The sequence below is a fragment of the Nanorana parkeri genome, unplaced genomic scaffold (genome assembly GCF_000935625.1).
Source record: "Nanorana parkeri isolate BGI_ZX_2015 unplaced genomic scaffold, ASM93562v1 scaffold1408, whole genome shotgun sequence".
NCBI lineage: Eukaryota > Metazoa > Chordata > Amphibia > Anura > Dicroglossidae > Nanorana > Nanorana parkeri.
In genome coordinates, this window is record NW_017307676.1 from 304,139 (window position 1) to 318,350 (window position 14,212).

Genomic DNA, 14,212 nt, shown 5'->3' on the forward strand with positions numbered 1-14,212 from the left:
CTTCCCGCCAGCATCACTTAAACCCAGCAGGCTATCTGTGATGCCTAAAAACCACTCGTGCGGGACCAAAACACAGCTGACTTGTAAAAACAACACGGGCGGGTGCTGAACACCTGCTCAGCGTGTATCCACAGGAAGAAGGCGGGCCAGTGACGTACCCCCTACCACGTTCTCGACAGCCAATACGTCACGTGGGCGGAGCCACACGAGTTCTCTGTTTTCATTGTCCCTTTCCGTGCAGCCTCAGACCGTCTCTCTCTATGACGTAAAGAGCAGCGTGTACTTTCCTTGGGAATATACCCGGGCGGACTGTACCATTCACTGAGAACAACACAGAGAGCCGGCGAAGGTAAAACGCAATGCCTGTCATGTATTTCCCTACAGCAACATTTACTATATTAACTTTCTGTTACATTATTCTGAGGATCACAAGACGGGAGGAGCATTGCCTTACTCCTTCCCCCCTTTTCTTGTTTAATGGTTCAGTCTCACACTGTTACAGTGTTGCATGATTTAGTTACTGACTCGGAAAGTACCACAGCTGCGAGGAATTGTAAGTAACAAGTTTGTATCCTGCTTTGTGCGGCACCCGTTCTAGGGCTCCACCACTTCTATGTCTGTGCAAGTTCGCTGGCAGCGTGTTTTGTGTTACTTTTGTTGTAGTTAGTTATATGAAAATGCTCCCCCCAGGCTGTGGGTTGTTGGTATGATCCAGCAGAGTGGGTGATGCTATAGGGGATGTCCATGCTGGTGTAGTAAGGAGGAGAGACGAGGGGGGGGATCAGACATCATCCTTATCCTCTAGGACAGAGGTGAGTCCATTCTCTGCTCATGTGTGTACATTGTGTACTGTAATGTGTATAGTCTGAGATCATAGCAGATGGATACAATGTGTGTGATATCCCCGATGAAGAGGAAGCACAGTGTGTACTATGAGATCACTGACAGTAATAAGAGAGCTATACCATGACGTCACAAAACCACTTAAAGTGCTTGTCTTCTGTCTTTACTGCCCATGATAATAAGTAGGGATGAGCGGAGGGAGTTCGCCAATCGTTCTGGCCGGTGGTGAAATTCCAACGAAGTGAAAACTTGATCATGGAGCTGCTAAAGCGAAAAGTTAATTTAAAAATAAATTTTTCTATATTTAGTGTTTTTTTGTTTTGGGGTTTAGTTGTTTTTTTTCATGTCTATTAATGTTTCCACATGAGATTCCTAATTGTAATCATAATTCCTAATTGGATTCCTTTAGGAAAGTGTGTGAATCCTGTCTAGAGAGACCTCTTATGTTTCCTTTGTAGGTGTGTTTTATTGTTGTTCTTTTTTGTGTGTGTATTTGATTGCAGTCTGGCACTAGAGCTGATTCAGGACAGTTCAAAGGAGCTTCTGTATCCCATAGGAGCTTTTTGAAGCCCAGTTGTTACTGTGCAAGTTGTGCGCTCTCCCCACACATTGACTCCAATTCATTTTGCTGAAATTCAAATTTTTAGTACATGTAACCCTCATCTCAGCTCATCCCTTATGATACGGCGCAGTGTGTACTGACGTGTCCAACAACTACGATTACTAGTAATTACACTTTTTTTTGGCTTGCGGTGTGACTTGCGGTGTGACTTGATGGTGTGTAGATCTCAGAGGTGTACATTGGAAGTGATCATAACTAATAAAGGATCTCCAAACACTGCAGAACTGTGATGGGATTGTACTGTAACTGCCCCAACTTTCTATTGTGTTTGTGAGACTGATATGACATAATGTAGATCATTTATGTAAAGTTCTTTCTCTTCTAAGATTCTTTATATCACTCAGAGTACAAAGAGGATTGCCTGTATTGTGTGTCTGCACTTGTGCTTTCCTTTGTTTATGGCCGTTCACTGTGTGTGCTGCCGGAGTTGTTGTGATGCTAATAAAGTGAGTGCTGACACCATGGGGGGGGGGGGGGAGAGATCACACTTTGCTTCACAAGTCCATTCACACCATATGTGTCCGGCAGCATTTTCCATCAAAAACATAAGGCGATTACCTTCTGTCCTATTGCTTCAGTTCACACTAACATGCTGAAAAAGTAAGAGCAGCCCGTTCTGATGCTGCACTACAAGAAATCGCAACACAGTGCCTGCGCATTAAGTTCAATTAGTGTCAAATTGGTTCAAGTGATGCTAAACTCAGCAGTGAAATCTTAAAAATACATAAAATAACCTTAACTATGAACAAAAACGTTACTTATTTGTGTATCACTCGGCTGTAGATCCTCAAATCATCTCTGAATTGGTGCTGACACTATCCTTCCTTCTGGAGGGGGGCTACTTTTGTTCCCCATGGTCCCTGTGTGTGTGTGTGTGTGTGTACTCTTTACCTTGATTCATTTTGCGGAGACATCCGCTGCCATTTTAGCACCCACCCAAATGTTTTGGTTTCTTTCACCAGTCAGGAGTGTGGTGGGCTTCTACAGGTGAAACTCGAATAATTAGAATATCGTGCAAAAGTAATTGCAGTAAGTGCTGCAAAAGGGGCCCAAACCAAGTACTGAGTACATATGCATGCTTGTACTTTTCAGAGGTCCGATATTGTTCTATGTACAATCCTTGTTTTATTGATTGCATGTAATAATCTACTTTTTTGAGGTTGTGGATTTGGGGTTCTTGGGGTTTTCATGAGCTGTAAGCCATAATCATCACAATTATGACAAATCACGGCTTGAATTATCTTGCTTTGCATGTAATGAGTCTATCTCATATATTAGTTTCACCTTTTTAAGTTGCATTAGTGAAATAAATGAACTTTGCACGATATTCTAATCGAGTTTCACCTGTATGTGTTTTGTGTTGTAAAGTAGTCACCGCTCCAAGCTCGCTCCTGTGACGGACTACAATCTCAATACAAATTAGTATACTAAACCTCCGACCTATCTAAGCGCTCCTTTAGTGTCACCTACAAATCTAACTCCTCCTCTCCTTTTCCTTTTTCTGTAGGGTTCCCCCAAGGCTCAGTCCTTGGACCCCTTCTATTTTCTATCTACACCACCTCCCTTGGTCAGTTAATAACCTCACATGGCTTCCAATACCATCTCTATGCCAATGACACTCAAATATATCTTTCCACTCCACAAATCACCCCCTCAGTGTCCTCTCGTGTCACTAATCTACTAACTGACATATCAGTCTGGATGTAACAACACTTCTTAAAACTCAACCTTTCAAAAACTGAGCTCATGATATTTCCTCCTGCCTGTGCTCCTTCCCCCAACTTTTCCCTTGACATTGATAACACAACTATCCATCCCTCCCCTCATGCCAAGTTACTAGTTGTCATCCTTGACTCGGACCTCACCTTTCTTCCCCACATCCAATCACTATCCAAATCCTGCCGCCTTCACCTTCGTAACATCTGCAAAATACGCTCCTTCCTCACCAATGAAACCGCAAACTGCTCATCCACTCTCTTGTTATCTCTCGTCTTGACTATTGCAACTCCCTCCTCATTGCCCTACCTCTACACAGGCTATCCCCCTCCTTCAATCTATCATGAATGAGACCCTGCACTGGCTTCCACTCACCCAAAGGATAAAATTCAAAATATTAAAAACCACTTATGAAGCCATCCACAACTCAGCCCCCGGCTATATCTCAAACCTTGTCTCAACCGTCCCCTCCACTCTTCCAAAGACCTCCTGCTTTCCAGCTCCCTCGTCAACTCCTCCCATGCTCACCTCCAGGACTTCTCTACTCTAGAGTCTCTCCTATCATCTGGAACTCTTTACCCCCACCTATATAAGGTCCTTATATTGTAAAGTGCTGTGCAAACTGATTCTATATAAATCCTGTATAATAATATTTGTTTACACAAATCGGCTTTTAAACATGCATTTTCATGCACTGAAATCTGGGCTCCCCATGTGGCTTTGAGGGGCCCTGGAGACCATTTCCAGTATGTGCACCCAGTTCCTAGCCATATACATAGCCAGCCTGCCCAGGACTACATGCCCCATAATGCCTTGCTCTGCTTCTATTCCTGTGAGCCCAGGCTGCAATGTGGTATGTCATCACCCCTTCCTGGGCTTACCTTACTTCTGCACTACACAGATCTCGCACAGCATTACATGAGTGCCTTTCAGTGCAGCAGAACGGAGCGCCCACCACCAAAACGTATGTATGGAAGACCAAATAGGTGCAGAGGGGGTTCATGGAGGGGCCGGAGGCAGAGAATCTGTAGTTGCTGCTACAGACTGCAATGTTCTTGGCAGCGGCAGGCTTGCACTATACATTAGAAACAACCTGATCATATGTGTTCATACTTGCAGACACAATGTTCCCTTGGGTATCGGTAACTTTCTGAAACCTTAATGAATCTCTGACCTCAAAGAGCCGAGCAGGAAGTGGTCTGCCACCTTTGTATTAAACTTCATGACTAGTCGTAGCGTGAATTTATGACTGTGTTTCAAAAGCTAATTGCAATCTCCTTTAAAGAAGAAAAACTTTTCTTAAAGCGTTATTAAAGGAGAACTATGACATGAGTGATTTCCACTCACGTCATAGTTCTAAGCCGACCTGTGACAATGAGACTGTCACAGGTCGGCTCAGTAGATCGGGAGGTGAGGGAAAACATACCGGGTTCCCTCACCTCTCGATCCTGTCACGGCTCTCTGCCGTGACAGGGGGAGGGGCTGGATTCCCCTCTCCCCGCTCCGATCTGCCAGCGCTGACTGGCGGAACGGACGGGGGAGGGGCCGGGTAAGGGGAAAAACACTGACCCCATAGTTCTCCTTTTAAACCCTCGCGTGTTTTTGCATATATCTATGGCTAGCAAGGAGTAGATATATGCAAAAACATTAAACCTGTTTCAAAAGGTGTTTTTTTTTTTTTTTTAAACTTGTGTCTTCTCTGCGCGCTCCCGTCCGAACATGTGAGGAGTCTCGGGCGGCCGCAAAGGATGATGGGGCGGGTGCATGCACAGTTCAGATGTTCGGCCGGGAGACGAGGAGAGACACAAGGTAAGTCTATGGAGCAGCGTGCACCCTCACAGACAACGTGGGACATGGGAGAAGAGGAGGACAGAGGAGTCAGGAGGGACAGCTGAAAAGGACAGTAAGGAAGAAGATGATCGAATAAAGAAACATCATTTAAGGTAAGTCCTTACACTAACATTGGGTGGTGGGAATAAAAAAACAGCCTTTAATGTCACTTTAACCCTTGCAGCAGGGCTACCCTAGCACGGCAAGGGTTAAGTACTTGTTTTTGCGAAGGTGCTAAAATGAAAGTGTTATACTCACCTGATCCTCAGGGCCAGCTTGCTCTTAGACCAGTCCTTCCAGCCTCTCTCCCTCTCCTCTGCAGAGGTTTAATGATCCTTGAATCATCCCATTCTATGCACTGTGCATAGGATGTGAGGACACTGAGAGGGGCATTCCATCGCTGCGGTGAAGGCGGGGACAGGTTGAAGGGAGCGCTTTAACAGCCTGCCCAGCTCAGAGAATCAGGTGAGTGTACTTTTATTTCAGTCTCTAGATGAAAATGGGCAGTTTAACACTTGCAGTGCAGGGGTAGCCTCACTGCAGGGGTAATATCGAATTTTCACGGAGTTCTTCTTTAATTGCGTCAACTTATGGAAGGTGATATCTGGTTGCTGTGGTTTACTGCACATCAATTGTCTTTGCTCTACTTTGGTAGAGTTTCTAAAGCCAAAACCTTTTTTTTTTAAATTTAGTTTTGTCCTGATGTCCACTGCCCCCGGCACAGAAGATGATAGGAAATGCTACATTTTAGAGTTGTCACCAAAACTAGAGGTGAGGGGAAATCCCCGGTGTTCTGTGACTGTCTAATAAGGGGATTCCCTCACTTTGGATAGATTTTTATTTATTTTTTCCCCCTCACTTCCTGCTGTCTCTCTGGTAGGAATGCGCCGATACTGGTATTTCGGTATCGAGTACCGATATTTTTTTTCGGCACCCCCCAGGACCGAGTACCGGAAGTCCCATTCGGGAAGCCAGGCGGCGTGTAATGCTTCACTAGGGGACGAGAAAGCATGGAGCCGGCTTTCTGGCCAATGAGAAAGTGCTGTGCTGTGTAATGACAAGTGACGAGAGAGCATGGGGCCAGCTTCCCGGCCAATCAGGAAGCCGGGCAGCATGTAATGACGCGCTGCCCGGCTTCTTGATACCAGAAGTATCGGGCTAGGCATCGGAGCATTTGGGCGAGTACGAGTGCTCGCCCAAATGCTAGGGCGATCCCCAGTACTTTGGTTATAGCGGAACCTGTGATTTACTCCATGCGACATCTATGGGCAAGCCAGCACAGTTAAATGCAGAATCCGTAGCCCTGTGTAGGCGACTTTCATTCATGGCCACATCACAGGTTCACGTTAAATAGGAACTTCACCTGGATATCAAGAATGGGGGAAATGATTAGCCCTTGCAGTGGGGCTACCTCAGTCAAGTGCTCATTTGTGTCTAGGGAGGAAAATAATAATAAAAAAAAGTTATACTCACCTGATCCTTTTTTATTTGGATGGCTCTTAGACCAGTCCCTGGAGTCTCTCTCCTCCTCTGCTGCAACGGTCTAAGATCCCTGAGCCATCAGGTTCTGTACATAGTGTATAGAATGTGGAGACGCCAAGGGACATTTCATTTCTGCAGCGTAGGGGAAAAGATGCTTGAGGGAGCACTGTTGCAGCCTGCTGGCTTGGAGGATCGGGTGAGTATAACTTTTTTTTCAGCCCTAGAGCAAAACGAGCAGCTAACCCTTGCAGTGCGGGGGTAGCCACACTGCAAGGGTTAATAATAATTTTCCCTGTTCTGTTTTAAGATAGCAGCTACAAGTACTGTAGCTGCTGAGTTTGAAAAAGAAAAACTGAAATCCAGTGCGGTCTTCCTCGCAGTTTTTGCCTGTGCTGCCATCTTGGATTTGGGAGCCTGTGCAGACAGTCCTAAATCAGCCGGCAGAATTTAGCAAGTTCTGGAAGTGTAGACTAAACATATAATATGCTGATATAAATCATGATCTGCGGCTCCCTGGGATCCCTCCGCAGATGGAAATGAGGAAAGTTTTATGTTTGTTTATTTCTCATTTTTCAGGATGTTTTTGTTAAAAGTTTCCAGAGCTTCATTCTTCTGCCCCAGCGCCCCACCCCCCCCTCTCCTTCCCGGTCTGTCTCATGCTAAGTGTACTTACAAAGCTTTTCACAATGGGCAGTGTGCGGCTTCCTGATTATGTTTGTTGGACACAATGGATTGCAGAAAGTGTATTCCACGTTTTCCAGACACACAGGGAGTTTATAGAAATACAAAATGGTAAAGTTCAAGGGGAAACCCTGGGAAAATTGGGGGAAAATCCCCTGTAGTCCAGGTATGTCTCATTTTAGAGACCTTATACCTGCACCGACTATACCACAGGTTGTGATAAGTCAGGGGTGGGCAAGTTATAAGGGAGCCGGTCTGTCCAATGCAGGAGCCAGCAAGATGATCTTAGAAGCCTCCTCCATTGACACTGCTCCATTGACACGACTAAAGAAAATGTGGTGACATTCATTTAAAGGGGGAAGATGGTGGCGTTATGCAGCACTGCCACGGAACCCAAGACTGCTGGTTCCCTACTGACCCGGGTGCCAATGAAGTGTCTATGTCACTCAGGCAGTGACATGGATGTCTGAAAAAGAGCTCCCGATAAGTAAACAAAGCAGAAGACTCTGTACAGGAGAACCGTGTGACTGGCTTTAAATGGCCATCATCTAGAAGGGGGTTCAGCGTAAAGGAGAACTATGGGGTCAGTGTTGTTCCCCATAATTCTCGTTAGGGTAACGGGAGGACACAAACTAGCGTCCTCCCGTTACCCTAAGCTCAGTATACCGCGAACTACAGTGGGGAGAGGGGAATCCAGCCCTCCCCCTGTCACGGCAGAGAGCCGTGACAGGATCGAGAGGTGAGCGAACCTGGTATGTGTTCGCTCACCTCCCGATCTACTGAGCCGACCTGTGACAGTCTCATTGTCACAGGTCGGCTAGAACTATGAGGTGAGTGGAAATCACTCATCTCATAGTTCTCCTTAAATCCCGGAGATGGGCTTTAAATTGCACCCCAACACACCTCCTTAGGCCTGATTCAAACCTAGTCGGCGCGTTTCTGTGAGTGGTTATTTGTGTGTTGTGCACATTTTTAATGTGCACAACACAATGTTCCACAATGCGGGCAATGGAAAAACGCTCACGATAATGTGCAACATGCTTCTGCCCCACGTTTTTTGGGCATTTGCAATGAAGTCTATGGGGGGGAAAAAAGTGTTTTTAACCGCCCAAAGAAGCTCCTGTACCTTTTCGGGCATTTTGCATTTTCCTGCTGGCGGTTTTCTCCTCAGGTGTGAACCAGGGCCATTGAAAATCATGGGATTTCTTGTGTTGGGCAGTTAAAAGCGTTTTTTGAACTGCTCAAAAGCTCCTAGGGTTGAACCACTTCACTGCAACACAGCACAAGACACAAAGACCTACTTTTTTGTGCGTTGAAGTGTGTTACAGACCCTCCATTTTGAGTGGGCTGCTTAACGCGGTAGACCGCAACACGCATGAACACACGAAAGGAGTGTAGACCAGGGATAGGAAAACTCCAGCTGTGGTGAAAACACAAATCCCATCATGCATCTGGCTCTGGGAGTCATACCTATGGCAATACCTTATGGCATTTGTAGTTTCACCACAGCTGGAGGGATGGAGTTTGCCTATGCCTGGCGTAGACTGTGGCACATTGCAATGAGGTATACACGAGCTCTAAAAATGGAAAGTATATCTAGCTAAAATCTGTATCAGGTACTCCTTAATACCTTGCGTGTCAGGAATCCAGATGAGAGTGGGATGTTTTGTGCTGCAAGGTAATCATCCTGCACTGCAGTGTTACTTACAGAACATTGTGGAAGCGCGAGTAAGATCCAGGTAAAAAATACACAATAAAGGTATTCCTCACTTAACGACCGAGTTCCGTTCCTACGACCAGGTCGGTAAACAAATTGGTCGTTAAGTACAGAACTCTATACAGTACAGTACTGTATAGTGTTGCAGATGTACTGTACATCAGGCAATAAAATACTTACTGAGACCTGCAGTGAAGAACGGAGTACATCACTTCCGCCGGCAAGACGTCACTGCCGCCGCCACGGCGCACGTAAGGCCCGAGGTGGGTTGTAAGTGCGAGTGGTCGCAAAACAGGTAAGTCGGTAAATGAGGAATGTCTGTACAATTTTTTTGGGAAATGCTGACTTTTCCCCACCTGTCCTTTCCTTAGTCACCCCGCTTCCTGTGCTGGTTTTACATTTTTTTTTTTCTTTTTTCTTTTAAAGTGTATGTAAAGCCAGAGCTCCTTTTTTGAGTTTTAGATAGAGCAGGAAAGGGTTAAAACTCCTGGCAGTTTTTTTTTTCCAGTCCGTGACCCTTTGGGGAAATTTTCCTTTACATCCCAACCTGGGGATGCACAAAACATGAGAGGAAACCTCTGCAAAGTGAGGGGAACAACCCTCCTCCACCAGAACTGGTGTACTCGTATGAAGTCTTTCCCTCAACTCTTGTCCTGGTAAAATGTTGGATATGTCATCACTTTCTCTCAAGGTGACTGATCCCCTCAGGACATTTAAGCCGGTCATACCCTGGCAGCAGGGCTGAACAAGACAAAATCGCTCGTTTTCCTCATGCTCAATAACCGTATAGATGGGGCAACACACACACGTCATTGTATTCTGAGAGAGGCAGGCATAATGTGTCTTGCGTTCCCGTGCGGCCGAACTCATTGCAGCCGGAGGGCGTGGCTACGGTGCCATTCACTTCAATGGCCCGCCATGCCCCCTCCTGCCCCACAGAAAAGTGAGCCGGCCAGAATCGGGCCAGAACGCACTGCATCTGGTGTGAACGGGCCCTATATGTCTGCTATACAGTTGCAGGCGTTGTGTTTTTACCTGACAGGATTCCTGTCCATTTGCTGTAGCGGTGTGGTGTAACATATCGCACACAATGCTTCAGTATGTGCTAATTTGTTTTCATAACTAGGAATTTTAATTGGACAACTCCCAAACAGAATTTGTCATCTTCTTTGTACGTTGTTATATCATGAGCCTGAGTCAATAGGAAACATACGCCGAACATCCAAAACAAAACTGTTAGTTATGCAAGCTCTAGGACACCCCTGTGCATGATGTTCTGTGCTGGCACTCACGGCCCCATAAAACACTGGATTTCTCTGTGTTCAGCCACCATAAAAGCCATTGACCCCCGGCCTTTGGGACACGGTTCATTGCTGTGGAAGTGTTAGAGGCTGTTCAGTACTGCTAGCATTTTCCGCTTGATTATTTCTACAACAAGCTGTTTGAACTCTAGGCTGGCTTGCAAATTATATACCGTCGCTTTGATCGCAGGCCCTTTTTTGACAAGAACATTTCTCACTTCAGTACATCCATGCTCATTGATGAAAAAAAAGTCCAGTAAGTCATTGTGACCTGGAAATGGGGTGGAATTTAGAGTGCCGGTCCTCTAAGTTGCTGTTCTGACAGCTTGGTCCTTCACAGTTATCAAATATATCATCATATCAGCAATACGCTTTTCCAGAGCATGACAGACATGACCTCTACCCGCAGAAGCTTCTGTACACTTGTTTTTATGGGACTAGTAAACCAATAAAGCTCAACGTTGGGCAGCTGTAAGAAGACACTAATCCAGATATGTGTTAAATAAAAATCATTAAGTGACACTAAACTCAGGAGTTAAATCTTAGATTGGCCGCTATGTGCACAGCCGGGATGTATCCCGACAATACTGTTGAGATCCATCCTGCTGGCTGATTGACAGCTAGCTCTGCCTCTCTAGAGGAAAGCCAGCTGTGCCCGCCCCCTCCCTGTTCGTTCCTCCAGCCCTGACTGGAGGGAGGGAGGAATCCCTGCGGGGAGTGGTGACTCCCTGCAGGAAGCAGTCACCGATCTCTGCAGGGAGAGAATCAGAAACTCGGCGGCGGTATGTGTTCATTGACTACCTGATCTATAGAGCTGACCTGTGTCAGCTTTGTCTTTAGTGTTTTTCACTCACCCCATAATTCTCCTTTTAACAAAAATGTATCTTATTTGTGTATCACTCGGCTGTAGATCCTCAAATCATCTCTGAATTGGTGCTGACACTCTCCTTCCTTCCTACTTTTGTTCCCCATGGTGCCTGTGTGTTGTAAAGTAGTCACCGCCCCAAGATCACTCCTGTGATGGACTACAATCTCGTGTTAAGTTTACTAAATTGTATTGAGATTTAATTCTGCCTTCCTAATCTCCCATTGTAGTCACACAGGCTGAAACACGGTGCTCGGAAACTAGTACAATGTTTTTGTTTTTTTTCACTGCTCCCTCACAGCTCCACCCCCTTATGCCTGATGTCCCACCCACCAGTTTAGAGCCCAGCTGCACATGACATTTGGCACAATGCATTGTTGGAAATGACCTGGACTTAGAAGATCCTGCAGCACAAAAAAAAACTGTAGAAGTTCCTATTCAGAAGAGGCGGTGCAGAAAAAGGATATGCAGTGTTTCTTAAAGAAATAAATAAAATATTTTGGAGCATAATAACAAAGCATTTTTATCTTTCACAATGCTTGTTCTAAATACTTAATGTGATGCTGGTGCCTTTTTATATAAGGTCTAAATCAGCCTTCTGTAGAGCCAGCTCAAGTGCCTGAATTTGTCTAGATCAGCCTGCTGTAATCTCTTGCACATCAGATTAGGAGCAGGAGGGGTGCCAATTGGGGTTCTTGAACCTGCAGGAGGGAAGAGAACAGGGATGACTCCCTTCGTGTGTTGTAACTCCTTCATTGTCCGGCCTTAGACTAGGGGGCCATGGACCAGGCTGCAAAGACCTTTAACTGCAATGTAATCTGTAAAGACCGAGAAAGTGGAGATGAATTTGTATTTCAACTGTGTATTAATCTGTTTGCCTAAAGTTCAACGTTAAATTCCAATATACAGTACATACAACTCATGTAGGCTTATTCAGTAAAGATATGTACAGAAAGTGTACAATAAATATTTTACCACAACAGCCAACCAGAATTTCTGATTGCTGTGGTTTACTGAATTTGGGATTTCAGATAAAGAAAACCAACTTATTTAACCTAACATTTGAAGTGGACCCTCAGACTTCATGGATCTTCACCCTTAGCTTTTACCAAGCACCTGTCCTATCTTTAAATAGGCAACTTAAGAATGGATGGCTATGTGTCATGGGTATTCAGCTATCGCAAATTTGAACAGCCATTTAAAACTTTGAAGGTAAAAGGTAAATTCAACCATCGACTGAGCCAAGTTAAAAATTATTACCTGCGCAGCGACTGCATACAATATCCAACAGTGAAGACTCCACCATCAGTGCTGTTCATATGGATGGGGGAAATTATTGATTTACTTATGGTTCAGCCTTCGGGCTCAGCAAGAGAATATTGAGCCGTTTATGGTGGCCTTAAGAGCAAACATCACAAGGTGCATGTTGTTCCCTGTGCCATTTTAAAGGCTCTTCTGTGTGCCTCTCTGATACTAATTTTTCTTTGTTATTAAAGAAACTCTGTCACCAAAACTCTGCAGTTACGGCCGAATACCTGGGTGTTCTAATAGGCAACCTGCAACACTTTGGGTAGTGTTGGTTCTTGCCATCCCCACAATGATGGGCTACCTCACTGGCCAATAGAAACGAACAGGAAGCAGGTAGGGGTGGACCAGCTTTGGTACTACAAGAAAGTGCTGGAGCTCGGCATTCAGCAAGCTTCTAAAGGCCGCACCTCCATTCGCTTGGAATCTTTACCATCTTTCACACTAGATTCACTTTAAGGTTGTAACGCACCTGAGTTTGAGGTTGAGCAACAACTACTAGAGCCAAGCCATGTCCACTTATCGCTTCCCTTCACCAGATGCATACAAGTGACTCATGTATGGGTATCTTGGTTTATTAGTTAAAAGAACACAAAGAGCTCTGGGAAATCCAAAGAGCCTGAGAATTATGTCTGATTTGTCTTTATGTATCTACTAGGTGGGCTAAACTTGTTTTGACAGTTCAATGCACATGAAACTTTTCTATGTTGTATACAAAGTTGTTAGTGCTCTGGCTGCCCAGGCAGCTGTGTTTGCCTAGACCTTTATCCTTTCCCTTCTGTTTTCTGGTAATAAACTGTTTTTTTTTTTCTTTTGTCTCAGGGGCACCATGGCTGAAGAGGAGCAGTTTGTGAACATTGACTTGAATGACGACAATGTATGCAGTATCTGCAAGCTGGGTACTGACATCGAGACCCTGTCATTTTGCCACATCTGTTTTGAGCTGAGTATTGAGGGTAAGATTGACTTGTCTGGTTATGTTTACATGATGGGGCATGGATGAACGATGCCTCAGTCCAGAATTGCTATTTTTGTCCCATTTTGAGAATTTGTCAGGACATCTCTGATTCTTTGATGCAAAAATGTATTATCAATTGTGAAGTGTCCTCTGTCTTCGAAATATCGTTATCCTGAATGAATGATCTTTCGATTGATAATAATTGTATTATTCTGTATATGGGAAGTAAAGGTCGACTATGGCAGCCAAATCACATTTCTAGAATTTCGAATATGTTTCGAAAAAGATAAAGGTTGCATCGTATTGGTTACGGACACCTTCTCCCCTTTCTATAGGTAGACTCCATTTTTCTTCTTTAATAATGGCTAATCCACAGTTTTACTGCTACATTATTTTTAGGTGGACAGAACTTGGGCATTTGGGTGCAGAGTTTTCAGAACTCACTTCAAACCTACATTTTCCTGTTAACATCTAGGGCACCCTCAACTGTCATCTATCTTTATCATTTCATCATACCTATCTCTAGCATTTGTCACCCAAAAACACTTAACCTCTCCCTCCCCCTAACTATAGCACTTAAAGGGAACCTATGAGGATAGACTCTTTCCATTGCTGACATGTTCTTAATGGGGCAAGCTCCAGGGCTGTCGTTGAGTCACTGGCTTTCCACAAGTTTGCAGGATGGTAGTTCACACTATCACTGGCTGGATGCGCATTACAGCTCGGTAATATAGTACATGATTAATCTGGGATCAGGGTGGTGGATCCTAGACTAACACTTAATCCTTAGCTCCCTAACACATAACCGAACTCTAAAAATTAAAGTACAGTATATCTAAAGCTAGGGATGTTCAGATACCAGTGCCGATACTTGTCGAGATATATATATATA

General features: G+C 44.8%; 1 protein-coding gene across 1 annotated transcript in view; it reads left to right on the forward strand.

Moving 5' to 3' along the window:
* Nucleotides 1-295: 295 nt before the first annotated feature.
* Nucleotides 296-14,212, forward strand: part of CUNH21orf91 (chromosome unknown C21orf91 homolog) — a 41,645-nt gene continuing 27,728 nt past the window's right edge. The window contains exons 1-2 of the mRNA XM_018569842.1: nt 296-349; nt 13,185-13,318. Coding sequence (XP_018425344.1) covers nt 13,192-13,318 — 127 coding nt within the window. The 5' untranslated portion in view covers nt 296-349; nt 13,185-13,191. The remainder of the gene's footprint in view (nt 350-13,184; nt 13,319-14,212) is intronic.